The following is a 19,365-nucleotide window of genomic DNA, read 5'->3' on the forward strand; positions in this document are numbered from 1 at the left end:
CTGTTCAGAGGCAAGTGGTGGTGAACTTTTCCAAAGGACGTAGTTTAACAGATTGCTAGGATTAAAACAAGCCACTAAATACTTCCTCTCCTACAGAACTAATGATGGCGGTCCGCATAACTTCTCCCCCTTGTATCAATCCAGTGTATCGCACATAAAAGTTGCCATTTTATTCCCTTGGTATAGAAGTCAGGCATCAGGTAGCAGCTAGAGGACGCACGCAAGTATCAATGCAAAGACTTCACTTGGGAAAAGCATCTTCTAAGAACTTGCTTGGACGATGCGAACAAAAACCCTCTCATACATGCGCTAGGGAATATCGCATGGGATGCATGTTCTATTTTGTGACATCTTCTCTAGCCTCTATCTTAAAAAAAAAACTCAAAAGTCAATTGAAATGTGGCTCCTACTACCAGCGGTGTCCGTGAGTCCCATAATTTTTTAAAAAAAAAGAAAAAAAAAAGAAAGAAAATAGGGCGCATAAAGAGAGGTTATCCATCCACATACTCTCTTCTTCCTCATGAAACCTCTCTCTATCTATCCTCTTTCTCGTCAAACTATTTCTCTAGTCTGTAAGGCCTTCCTTCTCCTCCTCGAGTTCTTTTTTTCTTTTCCAATTTTTTTCTTTTTCAAGATTAAAGAAATTTATGATGCATATTACCTAACCATGGACTGTGTATTAGTGAATACTATGTTCTGAAAACTACATATCAATTTACGTAAAAATATGTGTTGGAATATTTAATGACTATTGTGCTAGATATGTATCACCTCGCCTTGTAGTGTATACTGATAAACACCATATTCTGAAAACTATATATCACTTTATCTGAAGGTACGTGTTAGGATGCTGGATGACTATTTTGCTAGATATGTATTACCTAACCATATAGCATTAGGAGTGCAAATGGGTTGGGTCAAGTCGGATTGGGTCAAAGTGACTCTGACCCAACCCGGTTTCTTGTTCGGATCCTAATTTTAGACCCAAACCCGACTCTATCGGGTCGGATCGGGTCCACTGCTATATTTTTTGACTCAACGGGTCATTTAAGTCAGGTCGGGTCCATTCCATGTATAACCCGAACCCAACTCAAAAAATTCGGGTTCAGTTCAAGTTGGGTCCGATTTAGATCAATTCATCCATGGATTCAGAATTCGTGTTTGTACCCTAGCGGGCTACAGTCCACGTGCCCTAATAATTTTACAGATTTGGGTCAGGTCGGATCGGATTGTAAAATTGAAAATCTAAAATTATCCAAATTTTAAATGGGTCGGATCGGGTCGGGTTGGATCTAAGTGGGTCGGATTGACTCGGATCACGGGTTAACCTACATTTGCAGCCTTATATAACATGTACTAGTAAACGCCATATTCTAAAATATATATATCAATTTATCTAGAGTTATATATTGGACTGTTGCTAGGTGTATATCAAAGAAACTTACGGTATACATTCCATAAGAGCCACTGCTAATCTTATTCCAGTTAATGAATCAAAATGCTAGAACAACGTGTATAAAAACATTGCAAAGCTTCCTCTAAAGCCTAAACAAGCTACAAGCCCATGAATCAATTTGATCATCCACAAGGTCAATCTTAAGGTGTGATATCAACAGCTCATGTATCATGAAAAGTAGAACAATATGTTAACGATAAATTCTATTAAATGATTTGAAAAGAAGATTAAATAATTCGTATCCATTAATTTTGGGCATTACCAACTCGTTTACACCCTCATAATAATAGAAAACTCAGAACGAGATGCATGACCTAGCGATGGGACCACGTCCATCTATTAAAATTTTCCCCTTTGATTCAACATGCAGATCACATCATGAGCCTGCTGGTTAAGATCAATTTTTATGTTGATTGGTAAGCTGTTGCAGCACGGATTACCTACATTATTTTGGAGTCCCCGTTAAAGAGAACATGGAGGACCATGGGTATCTAGATGGAAGTACTCAAATCTCAAGCCATCCTTCTCTTCAAAAATCTCATGCTGCTTCAAGAATGAATTCCTTGGATTTTATGTTTTTTTTAAAAAAAATGACAACCTTCGATGACAAGCGGCAACCAGTCACTAGGCTTAAATGAGTTTTCTAACTCCACGCTCACAAATCATTACAGCAGCTAGTGACGAAAGATGAATCATATTAAGCTTCAGGCATCAACTGATATTCAAAATTACGAAATCCGTTCCTCCCACTCAACATGAGCTATATAAATCAAAGTTTTTTGTTTTTTTACCCCGTTGGGGGGCGGGGAGAGCATTCAATCGGCATGGCTAAATTACAATGTGACCCCCTTGATGTCAGCTAAAAATAACCAAAACCATCAATATAATTTGACATTTAGCCATCGGTCAATCGATTTCCATTTGCCCCAAGTCAGACCTGAATGAATTTAGGCAGCTTGAAGGAATCCAAGGTGAAGCAGTCTCCAAACCTGGAACATTGCACCATATATAATTCATCATAGAAGTAGAACAAAATACATGGACAGAGATGCGACAGAAAAGGTGTAAGCGCACAAAAAGTGCAAAACCATCTTTCACATAATCGGAAGTTTTTTTTTGAGTAAGTCATCGAAACAACCTTATGGTATCGAACACCGCATCACTGCAAATTGTACAAGTGAAGAGAACGACGGAACCAAAGACCTCCAAGTATGGATTCGTTCAAAAAATGGAAGCAGCCAATCAAACTTTTTTTTTTTTTTTTTTTTTTTGGTAAAAACGGCTACTCATATCATATAGATCGGACGTGAGTACAGCCCTCTAAATCACGAGAAAGCAAAAAATACAACTGTGAAGGGACGTCTGCATCAGACGTCCACAAAAAGACACCTGAGTGCCGAGCGACAAAGGAGGCGACCCAGTCTGCTGCCCGGTTCGCCTCCCTAAACACATGTGCTGCATGGAAGTCAACCATCATTTGAGCCACCCTACGGGACTCTCGGATGAGGGGATGGCCATCCCCAAACCGATCCACACCCCGAATCAAATCAATCACCACCGCTGAATCACCCTCGAGGTACACCCGCTCGGCCCCGGATATCTGCCTCGCATAGGAAATACCCTCCCAAGCCGCCTGCAACTCTGCACCCACCACTGTAAATCCAGGCGTGCGCCGTCCACCTGCTGCGATCAGCCTACCACGATGGTCCCTGATGACAAATCCAACCCCTCCATACAAACCATCTGCCGACCTGCTACCATCAAAATTCACCTTGAGATAGCCAGGGAGTGGGGGTGCCCAAGAAACAAAGGCAAACCATGGCGCTGAAACAGCGTGATGAGCACCCCAGATGTCCCTGACCTGCCCAGAGGTGACTACCGAAGTCGCCCCAATAACCTCCCTCGCAAGCGCCATCGCCCGATCTACCACCATCCTCGGAGGCGCCCTCCTACCCTCAAATATACCGGTATTCCTGTCCAACCATATCTAGTAGGACAGGTACGCCACAAAAATTCCTGCCTCAAGAGATCTGGGCCGCCGCACGGAATCTCTCAGCAGATGGATCAGATCCTGCGCCAGCACCACCGAGGCCGGTAACAGTACCGATGAACTCCTCCATATGTCTCGAGCCCTAGGGCACTGCAGCAGAACATGCTCCATAGTCTCCTCGATATCTGCACATATCTCACAATACTGAGAAATCCTCATACCACGCCGCACTAACACACTCCTAGTCGGAAGGCAGCCCCGCGCCACCTTCCATATGAATAGTGCCACACGCGGGTGAATCCGCATCCTCCATATCCACCGCCCCTCCATCTGTCGCACTGGCTCTCTACTGAACACTGCATGAAGATCCCTAGCTCGCACCCGAGATCGTCCCGTCGGTATCCATACTAGCCTATCCGCCTCCCCCCCCCGGGGTCGCTCGGGCTAGGACCAACTCTGCCAACTGCTCCCCAAAGACCTCCCGAACCAACTCCTCTCTCCAACACCCTCCCTCAGCATCCAATAAGTCACTGACTCTCCACCCTGCTAATCTCGTCGAGTCCACCATGGTCGGCATACTGCATAGCGGCTCCGCAAACAACCACCTATCCTCCATCACATCGATAGACTGACCATCGCCAATAGCCCATCCAATCTCCGGAAGCACCATCGTGGCTCTGGCACACATCTCCCTCCACATCGGGGAATGACGCCGTCCCACACGCACACCCGATACCAAGGCGCCATACTTAGCCCTCATCAACGAGGACCATAGACACTCGGGCTCAAGCACAAATCTAGCCGCATGTCTGGCTGCTAGAACCTCACGCCTCGCTGCCAAGGCTGGAACCCCCAAACCACCACAGCTGGTAGGCTGGCATACCACCTCCCACGACATCAAGTGAACACCACCTCGGCCGCTACTCCTCCCCCATATAAAGTCCCTGAACAACCGCTCCAGGGATCGCAGGAATCTCATCGGGACAATGGCATTGGTAAGCAGATAGATGGGGACTGATGAAAGAACCGAACGCACCAAGGTGATCCTCCCTGCCATAGATAGAGTGTGCATCCGCCATCCCGCTAATCTGCGTCTAATACCAAGCTCACAAGGCATACAATCCCCGCTCCGCAACCGCCGAACAGACAATGGAATACCCAAATACGTCATCAAGCCCACCTGCTCACCGACCCCCAAAGTCTCCAATATCACATGCTTCATAGCCAGTCTGATCTTCGGGCTGAAAATGATAGCTGACTTGGTCAAATTGACCCTCTGTCCTGATGCTGCACAGTAGACCTGAAGAATCTGACCTATAACCCGTGCCGTCTGACGCGTCGACCTGGCAAGAAGCAAACAATCATCGGCGAATAGCAAGTGAGATATCGCAGGGGCCCCAATCGCCGGCCTATAAGCCTCCAACTCCTGAGAATCCACTGCCTGGCGTAGGGATCTAGACAAGGCATCTGCACAGATAATAAACAATAGCGGGGAAAGGGGGCATCCCTGGCGCAACCCTCCAGATGACACAAAGTACCGGGACGGCGTACCATTCACCAGAATGGCAAAAGAAGGGATCCGAATGCATCCCATAACCCATCTAATCCACCTCTCATGAAAGCCAAACCCCTGCAAAGACTGCTCCAGGAAATCCCATCTCATCCTATCATATGCCCGCTCCATATCAAGTTTGATCCCCATCAAACTTCCCCTCACCGGGGCCCTACCGAGATCAAACATAAACTCCTGGGCAATAAGCACATTATCAGATATGCTCCGCCCCTCCAGGAAAGCCCCCTGCTCCGGACCAATGAGTCTAGGAAGAACAACTCTCAACTTGGCGGCAATGATCTTAGCCGTAGCTTTGTACAAAGTCGTACAAAGACTAATCGGCCGGTAATGACTCGGCTCCGTAGCGTCCTGCCGCTTCGGAATCAAGGTAATAAAAGTCTGCTGCCAATCTGCCGCCATCACTGCCGTGTCGAAAAACTGCTGAATGGCCGCCGTCACATCTCGTCCTACAATCATCCAATATCTCTGGAAGAACAGCGGCGGGAACCCATCCGGCCCCGGGGCCTTGTCCCCCTCAAGGGACCACATCGTCTCTCTGATCTCCCTCTCCGACACCGGTCTGATCAATGCACCAGTCTCATCCTCAGATACCCCTGTCGACGGCGGTGGTATGCCCACAGTACTCCCTCCTGTAGTCTGCTCGGTCCATCTGGCCCTGAAGAAACTGACCATGATCCTCTGAATCATATCCGGATCCTCTGTCAACTGCCCATCCTCACCCCTGATAGCTCTGACCCTGTTCTGATGCCTTCTAATAACTGTCGCCTGGTGGAAAAATCTGGTATTTCTAAGTGACAGAAGCGACCTCAGCTCTACCATCTCCCCCTCCATAAGGCCCCCCCTGAGCCTCCTGCACCTGTAATCTGGCAATAGCCTCCTCTGACTCCTCGATCCTCCTAAAGATATCTCCAACCTCCTCGCGATTCCATCTCCTCAACCGCCTCCTCGTCAACTCCAATCTCCGGGACACCCGATACATCGCGTCCCCCCTGACTGGTGTCCTCCAGGCCTCCCTCACCATCCCCCACGACCGCGGATAGCATAGCCACATCTTCTCAAATCTGAATGGGGGTCGAACTGGAATGTGTACATCTGTGCTAATCAGAAGAGGACAATGATCAGACGCTATCCTCGGTAAATGACTCACCCGGTGATCCGGGTAGCACTGAACCCATCCAGCGGTCCCATAAGCTCTATCGAGTCGCTCCCACACTCTAGCCCGACCCTGCTGATTATTGCACCAAGTATACCTAGGGCCCACGAATCCCAGGTCTATCAAACCAGTCGATGTCAGAAAATCCTGAAACTCCGTAATCTTCCTCTCAAAAGTAAACTGTCTACCCCCCATCTTCTCAGAAGGATCTGTAATACAGTTAAAATCACCTGCAACTAACATGGGGTAGCCCACCCTGATCAGCTGAGAAATCTCCTCCCACAGTATACGTCGCACCCTGAAATCAGTACTAGCATACACCGCGGCAAATACCCACGGCCTCATACAACCCTCCGAAATCACCATAATCACCTCCTGGGAACAGACATGGAAAATATCCACCTTACATGGCCCCTGCGCCCATGTAACAATAATACCACCTGATAGCCCTTGAGACTCCACTGAGTAGAATCCCCATGACCTCGGAACCGCTCTCCTAGCTTTCTGTAAGCTCTGTCCCGACAACCGGGTCTCCAAAATTACACAAATGTCCGGATTGTGCTGCTGCACAACCCTCCGAAATGCCGGGGCAAAAGAAGGCTTCCCCGCGCCACGGCAATTCCATAGAAGAACCTTCATAAATCACCCATGGGTTTATCACAACCCCCTCCCCCGGGGTTGCAATCATGGAAAACCACCTCCTCCAAGGTCCCTCCACTAGCCGGGTCCACTGGACTTACCTGCATAACCGCTGCCTTTAATTGGAATAGAATGTGGTTGTGATCCCCTCCATCAACGGATCGTGCCACAGTACCCGATTGCTGTGCCGTGCCACCAGCAACATTGCATCCCGCCACAGTACCCATAACCCCCTCCGTCCCCCCACACGGCAACACACTGGTCCCCCCAGCTCTTCCACCGCCATTAAGGTCCTCACTAGAGCATGGATCCCTCGCCTCCTGTCTCCCAAGAGCACACTCCCCACGGCTTGACATGGGTGCCGTGCCGTGGCCCAAAGAACCGGGCGAAAGGGAAACAGATAACGAGTCAAGCACAGGAGCCTTACCTCGCCTGACATTGTCCGAAGCCGTCCCACGCCGATCCAGCCCGTCCTTACGTCCCACCTCCTCGATCGCACAAAACGGAGGTCGCCGTCCGGCTGCCGAGAGGCCCGCCGCTGCCGAGCTTGCCCTCTTCACTTTCCTTCCAGAGGCCGCCATCATCCCCCGCCGTGATGTGTCGCCGGCCCCCCTGCCATCGCGCTCCGCCCGCGGGGGGCGGTTGCTCGTCGCCGAAAGCGGTGGAGGAGAACTCCAGCTCCTCCGATGGCCCCCAGCGTCCGGCCGACCATTAGCATAGCTCCCCATCGCACTAAGCCCTTTTGACCCAAACCCACGACAGGGGCTTCTGGACCTCTTCCTCGGACTCGGCCCAATCCCACCACAGCCCGGATCAGCATCCGACCCATCCAGTGTATCAGACACCCGGCCCGGTCCAACAGACAGCCCGCACTCACCTGGGCCAGTTCCCCGACCCACAGCCGCACCGAGTCGACCCCGCCCCGACCCGGCACCTGGCTCGGTATCTGCTTCGGGTTGACTCAGCTCACCCGTGGCCGTCCCCGCACCAGCCATCGTGACGTCCTTCTCCGGCGTCTTCCTCCGCGCCACCTTGGAAGGCTTCTGCCACCCTTCAAGGTCGACCGGTGAGGATACCCCAGAAGAAATCTCACTGGAGCGGGAGGGAGTGGTCACCGGATCCGGCCGAGAGCCCTCCTCAGCTGCCTCCTTCCTCGGCACCGGCTTCTTGGCCACCGACTTATGCCAGGTACGGCTCGTCACCATCCATGGCCCATACACCGCCGGCTCCTCCACAGCATCCGCCACCCCAAGCTCCGGTTCAGCAGCCCCCTGGTCATCCACTCCAGTACCCGTCATCTTCCTCCCCCCTGTCTCCATCGTCTCCCCCAGACCTACCACCGGAGGGAAACGCCCGCACTCCGGCGCCGCGTGCCCGATCCGACCGCACTTGGAGCACGGCGCCGGCAAATTCTCATAGACGAAGCTTTGCCAAAAAGCCTCATCGACACCGCCGGATCTTCCCCTCACCAGCGTTCCGGGTTTAAGGGGGCCAGAACAGTCGAGCTCAATTTTGATTCTTGCGAACCCAAACCTCCGCCCCTGCTCCGTGAATCCATCCAGTGCCAACGGATTCCCAGCTCTAGCAGCGATCTTGTAAATGGTTCCCTTCCTCCAATAGTCGACTGGAAGCCGTGGCAGCCGGAGCCAGACGACCACCCTGCCTACCCCCGTGGCACCGGGCACGAAGTTCGGTCGCCACCTCTCCATCGCCAACAACTGCCCGGCCACCATCCAGGGGCCGTTCATCACCGCAGCCTCGCGATCATTCTCCTTGGAAAACCGGAGAACTGTGACCCCATCCATCAGCGGGAAGACCTCCACGGTATAATCCAACTGGCAAACCCTCTTAATCTCCCTCGCGATCCACTCACCTGGCACTGACCTCCCCAAACTTCTTACAATGATCGCCGTGCTCCTCCATTCCGCACGAGCGACCTCCAACTCCTCCTCCGAGATGTCAACCACCTCGGCGGAAAACCTCGCCTGCAAAACCTCCAGCTCACGGGGAGAAGGCTGCTGGCAGGACCACGCCGGCTGCCGAGCAGATCCCCTTGCAACATCCGCCCATGAGCGCTCCTTCATCACACCCCCCCCCCACCCTGCGCAGCAGATCCCCCAGCTTCCCCGGCCACCGGTCGAGCCGAAGCCCCCTTCCGAGGATCCATCCACCCCTCTCCCAACACTGTTCAGCCCCACACCAGGTGTTTGGGAGAAAGCCCCACCCACCGCACGGGAATTGGCGCACCTAGGTACGCATCCCGAGTCACTCTCTCTCTCTCCTCTCTCTCTCTCTCCTCTCTCTCCCGTCGTTAAGGTTCTTTAATTAAAGTTTTTTGCCAATCAAACTTTCAGCTACCCAATTTAAACCGTATTTCATATAAACTAATAGAAAAACACACATTCGGGTTTGAGAATTGATTCAAAAGGAACTCAAATAATTCCGCATGGCATGAAATTGTTGCACATCAAATATGACCTATCCGTTAGCTAAAAAAAAATAATATGACCCATCTGCTTAATTGTTTACGTACTTGTAAGTCCAGAACCCAACGAACCCAATTTCAAGGTTCATTTGCTTTGATAAATTTGAATCGGCACAACACTGATCAGCATGATTACTGGAAAGCACTACCCCCAAGCTCAGATCAGAAATTGGCGGGGGAACCACATAAGAAATTGGGGGGCCGTGGTGGTGGGAGGGACCCAAAAAGTAGCATTGTAAGTAAGTAAACTGCTGTTTCCATAGAAAAGGGGAAAACATTCCTATGGAGTGCAACTACTAGGCCATGAGACATCCAGATACAAATTGACAGACAAGCCGATAATCAGGTCTACAAAGGCCCTTACGAGCCCCATGGTAGTATAGCTAGTTCATCAATAAAAATAGCGAATTCAGTAAAAAAAAACTTAAATAAGAAACAGAGAAGCATGTGAAAAGATATAACGGGAAGTCAAGAGAACTTCATCCATATCATTTTCTTTACTAGGCAGGAGACGTAGGGCAACATTGAACACAATTATAAAATATGATATCCTGCATAAACGTTTATGCTAGTTTCTGGTTCCAAGACATTTGTATGCAATAATTTCTGAAGCAATGTTAAACACCGACAAGAAGGAATATTGAAGAGTACCGGAACTGCATGCACAATTAGCCAAGGACCGGATGTATTCAAAAGGCGCCGAAGCAGCAGAATATTCATCTCTATGGTGCAATCCAAAATTAGCTGTAAGTATCCTTGTACATCTTCATATTTGTCTTTCCATGCCAACAAAAGATAATTTGCATATGACCAATTAATGATCATTGCGAGCAATGCATGATACTTGAAAACTAAGGTCTTGATGATCAAACATTTCTCATATTCAGGTCCACCTTTCAGAGCAATTGGATTATGTGACTCAAAATATCAATCCTTTTTTTCTGTGAATTGTCGCTCATATACCACAATCACAAAAAAGATATGAAATAGGGGGAACTCAAGGGAGTGACCTGACTTGGCTTACAACAATTGGTGATATCATTATAATCAAACGAAGCAAAGAGGGTGAAAAATCATTTACGACTTCGACTGCTGTATATGTTTTTTCTATGACCATTTATTTTGCCTCAAGTAATGGATGAAATGGTTGAAGTTCCTACCACTTGCAAACATTCATGCACTAACTGATGAACTAGCAGGTGCTCTATCTGCAATTATGAAGATATACATAGAATGTTACATCAGAGTTGATTAGCAAGTTCTCAATGTGCAAGAAATGTCCAAATAACACTGTGATCACTTCTGAGAAAAACATTAAATTACAAATAATTCTGGTTTCATTTATAAAACAGTTCAGAAGCATTATGATCCATGCCTAAATATGGGCACCTGTAAAGTCTGTACTATTATCTTTGTGGCTGCGATCAAGGCTTCTCACAAGTCACACCACACACTAGATATACAAATTCTGGTCAACATGTGCCTAAACAAACCTATCGGATCTGGACTTCCACTGGTTTACCATCTGCATGGCAAGCTTGAATATATAAAAGGCCTGGATAACATATACCATCAAGCTGCATGATGAAGCTACCAAGCACATAATATATTACAATAATTAAATGAAGCAAGCAAAGTAAAGCAAGCCCTTACACGTATAAGGTACTTGCAATTGATACAATACCTACCGGTTAAGACTTGTCCTCTCACAAGAGAGCGCTCTTCTTTTTTCATGGAAGCACTGCAAAATTTGAACCTCAAATGTACTAAGGCCCTTCATGATCATCTCTGAGACAATATTGAGAATGGCAGGTAGAAACAAATAGAGAGCAAATACGGATCCTTCACCAATCAGCCATAAATCCTGGTATGTGATTGCTAGAGATTGATGATCACATAAACAAGCATTCAGTGGAAATGACTATTTATAATTTCTGTTCTCTACAATACTATAACAATAACTTTGACAAAGAAAAACAATGCAAGAAAAAGATAATTAAGACAATGAAAGGAAATGCAACCTGGCAGTTAGACACTTGGTTTCACCTGTAGACCGGTCTCAACTCTCTTGATTTCAAAAATTAACATCCTCCACATCTTCAGGAGAAACATTTCTGCCTCATCATCCAAGATAGATGAAAGCTGTCCTAGCAATTTCGATGCGTGCATGTGATCTTTGATACAGGACACAATGTAGTCAACCAGTGTTGCTTCCTCCTCTCCAAGAAATTCAGTTATTTTCTTTGAAATCCACGGTCTCATTCTCTCATGCAACTCATGCTGTTAAAATTAAGGCATCAGAAAACATGACAAACATATATAAGCAACAGCTGAAACAAAATGTATAAATTGTATGATCAGGAATTTCCAGCTTAGTTATTTGACATATTATTTTTCAGGAAGTTACCATTCAGAACCTCTCGTTTTTTAAGAAAACTGTAGATGGAACCTACCAAATACCAACAATAGAAAACTCTGCATTAACAAATTAGCATTATTAACTAACAATAATGCATGAAGGTACCTCAAACACGTAAGATCTACAAATAGGTGCACTAACTATTTATTCTGATTTCATATGCAGCATATGATAAAGGAAAACGACAATAATTGCAGCAAAACAAAGGAAAAGTTTCCACACCTTGTCATATATATCCCAATTAATTTTGTAAACAAATAGTTCTTCTTTAGTCTTTGGGATCATATCAATCAACTGTTTTGCATCCAAAAGCTTCTTGTTTTCTGTTTTCAACTTATCTTCTCGTACCCTTTCCTGATCATGCATCTTCTCCTTCCTCTCATCCTTGCCACGGGTACTCTCATCATTGTTTCTATCTCGCTCTCTCCGACTCCATCTGTAATTAGACCTTCTACTTCTTTCCTTTTCCATTTCAGCTTTCTTTTCTTTAGGGTTAGTGTTAGAGATGCTCTTGGCAAATTCAGCAGCAGCTGCCCGATTTGCGGGTGCCCCGGAAGCATTAGTCTGGACAGCCTGCGCTTCCTCAGCAGAATAATCGATGGGCACAAGAGGTCTCATCTTTTTCTCATCTACATCTTCATCATCCTCTTCATGAAAAACAGATAGTACAGTTGTTCGTTTCCCTGAACCTATAAGACCAAACCCCAGCTTTCTAGTTGGAGCATTGTTACTCTGCTTCATGTCCATTGCTGCAGTCAATTCGTCACTGCTGCTGTTTCTGTAGATTCCATCACCTGTAACAATGAAGATCCATATGACATCAGAAAATAAGCCAGTGAAGAGCAATCCATGCCATAACAAATGTCCAATAAATTTACCAGGGGTATCACCATTACCAGAAATGCTTTCATAAGCCTGGTCTGGAGCAATTTGTGTGCCTTCAGCAGTTTTTCCTTCTTGCATCACAGGTTTTTCATTCTCAGTAATCATATCAGAAGGAGGCTTTGTGTCATCTTTAGACGGCTGCTCTGCAATTGCCCTCCTCTTTGCTTCGGCAATTTCTTCCTCCTCTTTTAAGCTATCAACCAAGTCATCCTCCTCCTCCCTCCGTCTCTTTCTCCTCTTCCCCTCACGCGTGCTGCTCCTACACCTTCTTTTGCTTGAATCATCATCATCACCGTCATCTTCCTTCTTCAGGATCTCTCTGCGGCGTTCCCGTTCTCTTTCCTTCTCTCGTTCCTTCTCGTACTGCTGCTGGTACTCTTTCTTTCTTTCTCTAGCTTCCCACTCCTTAAGACGTTCTTTATACAATCGCTCAGCCTCTCTCAACTTCAGCTCTCTTTCCTTCTCCCTCCTAACTCTCTCCCGCTCTCGTCCCCTCTCATTTCTCTCCAGTTCCCTTTCCTTCTCCCGTTTCAAATCATGGTCCCTATCTCGATATTTGATCTTACCATCATGCTTCCTGCTCTTATCAGGTGAACCAGTCTCAGGCTTGTAATAATCAGTTGCTGGCTTATTTTCACTTGTTGTTTCATCATCATTCTTATCTCCAGCAGCATCTGCAACAATAAGAATACAATATGTTACAACAGCGCAACAATGCAATGAAAGTAGTGTACCAAATTATTCTTTAAAAAAACTAATAGAAATTGACTTACCGCTTTTCATAATACCCATGTCTGAGTCCCCATCCCTCGATTTTGAAAGACCTTCAGAATTTGACTTAGCAGAACCATCAGCAGGGGTCTGTGCTGGTGGGGGGGGAGGAGGCAGAGGTTTAGTCTTTAATCTTTCCTCTATCATATTTGTTAGTTTCTCAAGAGCATCTCTATCGGCCTGACTATCTTCATCTGCAACAATACCAAATTTCTGGATGTTCTCTTGATTTTCTTTAGTTCTGGAATCTTCTGAATCGTTTCCCTTTTGACCTACAACTGGCTTTGGAGGCTCTTGCTTTTCAACACCTGCTGCATTTTCACTCTCTTTATCAGCAGCACAAGCTTCAGTTTCTTTGAGCTTTTCTCGTTCAGTTTCCTTTTCAACATAGAGCTCAAGATATTTCCTGGTTGCTTGGTCAACTTTTAGCTGAAAAGACATCAAATTTTATCCCATGATCAAAACATGATCAATGACAAACAGTATGAGATGAATAATAAACATAGAGAACAAGTTCAATCCAAATTTGGGGAGCATATGATGCACAAAAATTGCAAACTACATAGGAATTAGCACATCCAAATGTAACAAACCAGGGATATAAATTCCTAGCCTTAAATTTTCATCCTGCATGACAAGTAATGCATTAAACAGTCAACAGTGCTTTCTTGTGAGAAATAAAGCACTGTTCGAAACACTGCAACAACCCAATGAAATCATTTACAAAAAAATTATACTAAAAGTCTCATCATGTCTCATCTTATTGTCATCTGCATATTAGATGAGAAAATCCATGTTTGAAAAACGACAAGGGCAATCATGATAAATCCATGGACCAAACAAAATAACAATAACAAAAGCACAGTCATTTAATTGATTTTAGCCCAATTACAATTACAAGGATCAATTTTTTCCCTGGAAAAATTGCTTGGGGGAGGGAAAGGGAGAGAGTGAGAGAGAGAGAGAGAGAGAGAGAGAGAACTGGCATGCCTTCTAAATTAGATCGTGTACCAAGAATAGATCCGTGAATCTGTACTGCATGTAGAGCTTAAAAGAACCAATAAAATGAATTCATATGACAAATTTGATTCTTGGTAGATCAAGTGAGCTTTTTCTTGAAAATAGTTTTTCACACACCTCATCAGCATTCAATAATTGAAAAAAAACGATGGTATTCACATGGTAATGTCTGAAAGTAAAGTAGGAGGACAACCATACCACCATCTCTTGTCCATCGATGTTCAAATTACTCAACAAGCGCAATGCCCGAAGAACTCCTTCAGCAGACTCAAATTCACAAAACCCAAAGCCCTTAGGAGTTCCGTTAGAGGGATCTTGAGCACGTTTCCAACACTTCACCGGCCCACAAATCTTGAAAAAAAAAAGGAAATAAAAATTACACATCAAAACAACTTCAAAATTATATGACACAATTATTTCTGCAACATATAAGATATAAACTCACCCGAAGAAAAGACAGCAGAAACTCATCATCTACTGTGAGTGCAATCTTGCCAACATAAACTGTGGTCTGTGGCTTTTCTGTTGGTGGAACAATAGGGACAACTGGCCTGACCACAGGGGTAACAATAGGAGGAACGCCACGAATCCTCGGAACAGGAGGTTGTGGAAGTTGGGGTATCACACCAATTGGTGGAATTGCGCGTGGAGGAAAACCAGGATGAGTCATAGTTAGGTATGGTGCAGGATAACGGGGCACCCCTGCAGAAACACAAAAACATATATGCAAACGTCTCAGACAGAATCTATAGACTTACCAAGCAATGAGTAAAAACATTCTTAGCAAGCATGTTACTTTACAAAGGGAAAATTAAAATAGTAGACAAGAACAATTTAAACATTGTTACCACACAACATAAAGCATACAAGAGATGCGCAGCACAAGTGTGGCAACTATCACCAGTTGAACAGCTAACCTGGGGGGGCATGCCCAAAAAATAGCATCTATTTCATAAAACTAAAGTATGTAAAATTGCACTTACCTTGTCTACATTCTTGAACACAATCTTCAGAAGTTATCCCAGGTAAGAGTGAGTTTGAGCATTTGTGAGACTTGTCAAGCTCACATCATGGCAATACACTATTCAATTGTGACAACACTATGAAGGCGTCACTATTTCTAAGCTTCTTATAAAATCAAAATAGTACAAAGTTACAAACAGGAAGAGCGATTGGGTAAAGGAAGATAAAGAGTTGTACATAATATGTAATCAAAGAAGATTATTGTACCTCGAGACATTATTGCAACCAGCAGTCAGTGCTAACATGATCCACTGTTGAAAAAAAAAATTATGCATCCATGAAAGCCGTGAGGGGAAAAAATGTTCTTTGGTCTCATAAACTGGTACCATACTGTATTTGTAGAAGTAGCAATGAAAGTCACTTTTTCATGCAAAAAGCTAACTAAAAGTTTGCAGGGCACAAATCATATTCAAAATACAGCTAGATGCTATATATTCATTGTAGCCAGGAGAATTTAAGCATACCAAACACACAGTGGAAGTGATCTTTTACGAACCGCAAGAGGAAGCCTGCCGATCTTTCTCACCAGGAACCATAGGACGATGCTGTAAGAGAAAATATCGAGCCATCGATATCAAAAGCATCCCTTATCTAGCCAACCGATAGGTTTTCTTCTCTTTCCCATGCTTCTCCTTACCCCGTCACCCATCCCCACTAAATCCAACAACCAACTCTCAATAGCACAATGAATCCTAATGTATCTAACATTCTCTACCACATTACCACCATTGTCATCTCCTATTGTTCATGCGAACCAAAAAAAGAAAAAAAACAAGAAGAAAAACAAGAGATTTAATTATACACGACGAAAGCTAGTTATAATCATAGGTTATAAAAAACTAAAGCCAGATCGGATATAATAAACCGTCATCTACTTAAAAGCAAGCAACAATGATATTTAATTTAAAGAGAAGCCTCACGCCAAAACATCGGCAAGGCAAATTCAAGAAAACCCACAAGGTGGAGGTATCGCAGCCGGAGCCTGCGGTGAAGGCGCGGGAAATCCCATATATCCATTGGGAACCTGCCCGTAGGGCACCGGGGCGGAGTGGGGGGGCTGACCGGGGGGGAACTGGTATGCGCCAACGGGCGGCATGGGTGAAACGGAGGCCGTCACGGCTCCGGCGCCGCTCGCCGCCCCGTGAAGCATGATCGGGACAGGGGCCAAGATCCCTGGCGGCTGGTAGCTGGGGTTTTGAGCCATCGGACCCAGGAAGCTGGGATTCGGGATGGAATACTGGGGGACAGGAGGGGCGCCTAGGGGCCGCCACGACGGGGCGAAGGCTGGAACTGATGGAGGCAGCGAGGTCACGACGGCTGGGTTCGGATTGAGGTTAGGGTTGGAGTTAGAAATTGGAGGGGGGTTGGGGTTAGGGTTTTCGGCGGCCGCGGCAGAGGCGCGAGGAGGAATGGAGGAGGGAAGAGGGAGGGAGGAAGGATCCTGGGGGCCGGATTGGGAGTTCTCCTGCTCGGATTTGTCCGGTTTTGGTTCTTGGGTTTCGAGGGAAGAAGGGGGGACGACCGCCATGATAAGAGCTTGAAAGAAATAACCAGGGGGATCGGGGTTTTATCCTGAGGGACGGTCTTCCTGGTCGACGATCGTCTCGTTATGAACTCCTGAGCTTCGCCGAGGCCGAGGGAACACGGGTCTTAATAACACGCGATCTGATCTGGCTTAAATACAGCCCAACCGGCACCCAGACGCCAACTCGATTTGGGACTGTTATGAAGGCAATATGGGGGATGTTGGGTACGGAGTGATGACCAAGAATCAAAAGTGATGAGAGGATGAAATCGTCCTATTTAGTTATATTGTGGTGATCCTATAGGGCGGTAAATTATGGTGGATACTTTTTCCTTTGAGATGCTGGACGAAGCTGGCCAGCTACGGTGGATTCTGAGGCAGCAAAGTGGCTCCGGATGTGCGACCTCCTAGCATCAGGGAGGGCAGAGTGGGACGAGGCCAAACTACATCAGTTGTTCGGGGTACATCTTGCTGAAAGGATCCGATCCCTTCCAGTACCAGAATGTGAGGGGCCAGACGTCAGGATTTGGGGCACCTCATGCAGGACCAGTATCAGACTGGATGATCTATCCCCAGTTATCCAGCAGGAGCATGAGCGGGGACCGGACTGCGCCTGAATCTGGAGGTCGGGGCTCCACTCGAGGGCAGCACTTTTCTTATGGAAGGTGACGTGGGCCGCCTTCCAACGAGAGCAGTGCTGAGTAGGCGTAGTTTGGGAATCCCTGCGGAGTGCGGGGCTTGCGGTGCAGAGGAGTATGTAGACCATGTGCTATTTCAGTGCACTTCGGCGAGGTCGACATGGCAGTAGACAGGGATCCTAGAGGAGGCGTGGCGTGAGAGGCGACTTTTCCTACAGATGATATGACAGTGGTTGAACAGTCCCGGAACATGTCAGGAGGCCATCAGAGCAACTTGCACAGCCCATTAGATTTGGCTAGCAAGGAACGCTCGCACCTTCGGCGAGCGCAGGATGTCGCCGAGGTTTGTTGTGGAGTCTGCTCGAGCACTGGGGATGGAGTCCAGACTCACCATCCCTTCAGATACACCCTTGATCGCTCGGGACACCTGGGGTTCCTTCTCTGCTCAGGCAGCTCCTCGGACAGTGTTTTTTACCTGAAAGCCCCCACCTCCGAGCTTCCTCAAGGTCAACTTTGACGAGTCGGTGTTGGATGGAGGTACGCAAGGCGAGGCAGGCTTTGTTATACGAGACCCTCATTCCAGGGTAGTAGCAGCGGGCAGTTGCCGGTTGTTCGATATATCAGTTCCAGGGGCGGAGTTGCGAGCTGCCTGGGCAGATCTTCGCCATGCACAGCAGGAGCTGCGGGCCAACTCGATCATCTTGGAGGGCGATTCGGCTACGGTTATTGGGTGGATTCGGCGGAGTGGTGAGAGCACAGACCACCCTCTAATCCGGGACAGTGGGATGATGGTGAGAGATGGTGTGGCCTTTGAGGCCAAGCATGTATTCAGAGAGGCCAATGGGACGGCTAACTGGGTGGCTGTATACGCGGCCCACCACTCACGATACGTCCTGTGGGCAGGAGAGAGGGAGATGCCACTGATACTCTATGAGATTGTGTATTTTAATTTTCTTGGATGTATTCGTACATGCGTTGTATGAAGAATCCGTTAAAGCAAAAAAAAAAAAAAAAGAGCGGTAAACTTGGATCGCCCCTATACCATATTTGGGGTGATCATCCTCAATCACTATAATTTTTAGTTGAATCAAATCCACTGGGTTGATAGACAAATTCAACTACAAAGCAGCATCCATAGGAGCACATATATTGTGCTCTTTTTTGTTTTATCTGTTTCTCTACATTTTGCTCCGTAGTTGGATTGATCCTAAGCCGCCGACCTGATCCAACAAATAATCACTTCTAAAACAATATAAATTTTAGTTGGATCATGTCCTGAGCTGGTGGACCGATCCAACTACAAAACGATATGCAACAGTAGTATGTATTGCACTTTTTTCTAAATTTTTATTTTTGCGCGTTTCTCCACAATTCATGTGGTCCATCAAGAGCTTTGGTCCAACCACCAGTCCAGTTTTTAAATGTGTAAAGAAGTAGTTGCCGATTCAGAAAATTAGAAGCCGTATTTTCGCGGACACCTCAAGCAGATATAAGTAGTGATAAGCATTCGAATCCACGTTTTTGTTTTTGTTTGCAATATTCAACACATTAATATCAAACATTTATTGGCTTCCGCTTCAAAAAAAAGGGAAAAAAAAAGACGTCCATCCCACGGCATCTGCTGACAATATCAAAATCCCATATAAATATGTATCGCAAATATAACCAAAAGTAAAAAAAAAAAAAAAAAAAACGTCCATCCCAGATTTCTGAAGCGAAGCTGAGAGCTGCCTAAATGGATCTTCGACACGCTCAGCGTGTGCTCTCAGCTAGTTCAGTCATTTTGGA

The 19,365-nt window shown here is 46.5% G+C and overlaps 1 protein-coding gene across 17 annotated transcripts; it reads right to left on the reverse strand.

Moving 5' to 3' along the window:
• Positions 1-10,316: 10,316 nt before the first annotated feature.
• LOC103710060 (RNA-binding motif protein 25-like) lies at positions 10,317-17,187 on the reverse strand. 17 transcript variants are annotated; one of them, XM_088707362.2, is made up of 10 exons: positions 15,622-17,056; positions 15,375-15,472; positions 14,837-15,093; positions 14,590-14,742; positions 13,374-13,800; positions 12,612-13,274; positions 11,938-12,509; positions 11,343-11,576; positions 10,985-11,160; positions 10,597-10,851 (listed from the first exon to the last, which is right to left on the reverse strand). In XM_088707362.2, exons 3-10 carry the CDS (start codon positions 15,059-15,061, stop codon positions 10,815-10,817), a joined length of 2,487 nt encoding a protein of 828 aa, XP_088563488.1. In that variant the 5' UTR covers positions 15,062-15,093; positions 15,375-15,472; positions 15,622-17,056; the 3' UTR covers positions 10,597-10,814. The 17 variants fall into 17 exon arrangements, 13 of the variants coding, with proteins under 13 accessions (XP_088563482.1, XP_088563484.1, XP_088563488.1 ...); XM_088707365.1 differs by having other exon boundaries at positions 14,837-15,472; positions 15,622-15,744; positions 15,879-16,361; XM_088707364.1 differs by having other exon boundaries at positions 14,837-15,519; positions 15,622-15,744; positions 15,879-16,361.
• Positions 17,188-19,365: the final 2,178 nt, after the last annotated feature.

Source organism: Phoenix dactylifera, chromosome 11, assembly GCF_051530095.1.
Source record: "Phoenix dactylifera cultivar Ajwa chromosome 11, Ajwa_hap1_PhDact_Kaust_v1.1, whole genome shotgun sequence".
Taxonomy (NCBI): domain Eukaryota; kingdom Viridiplantae; phylum Streptophyta; class Magnoliopsida; order Arecales; family Arecaceae; genus Phoenix; species Phoenix dactylifera.

What these genes read in the sequence shown, in the direction of transcription:
- LOC103710060 (XM_088707353.2), bottom strand. Translation starts at nt 16,942, where the DNA reads ATGGCGGTCGTCCCCCCTTCTTCCCTCGAAACCCAAGAACCAAAACCG. An exon ending in ATTGGGATATATATGACAAG is followed by an intron (nt 11,577 to 11,937) that starts GTGTGGAAACTT and finishes TAATTTTAACAG; the next exon opens with CATGAGTTGCATGAGAGAAT. An exon ending in GAGTTGAGACCGGTCTACAG is followed by an intron (nt 11,161 to 11,342) that starts GTGAAACCAAGT and finishes ATCACATACCAG; the next exon opens with GATTTATGGCTGATTGGTGA.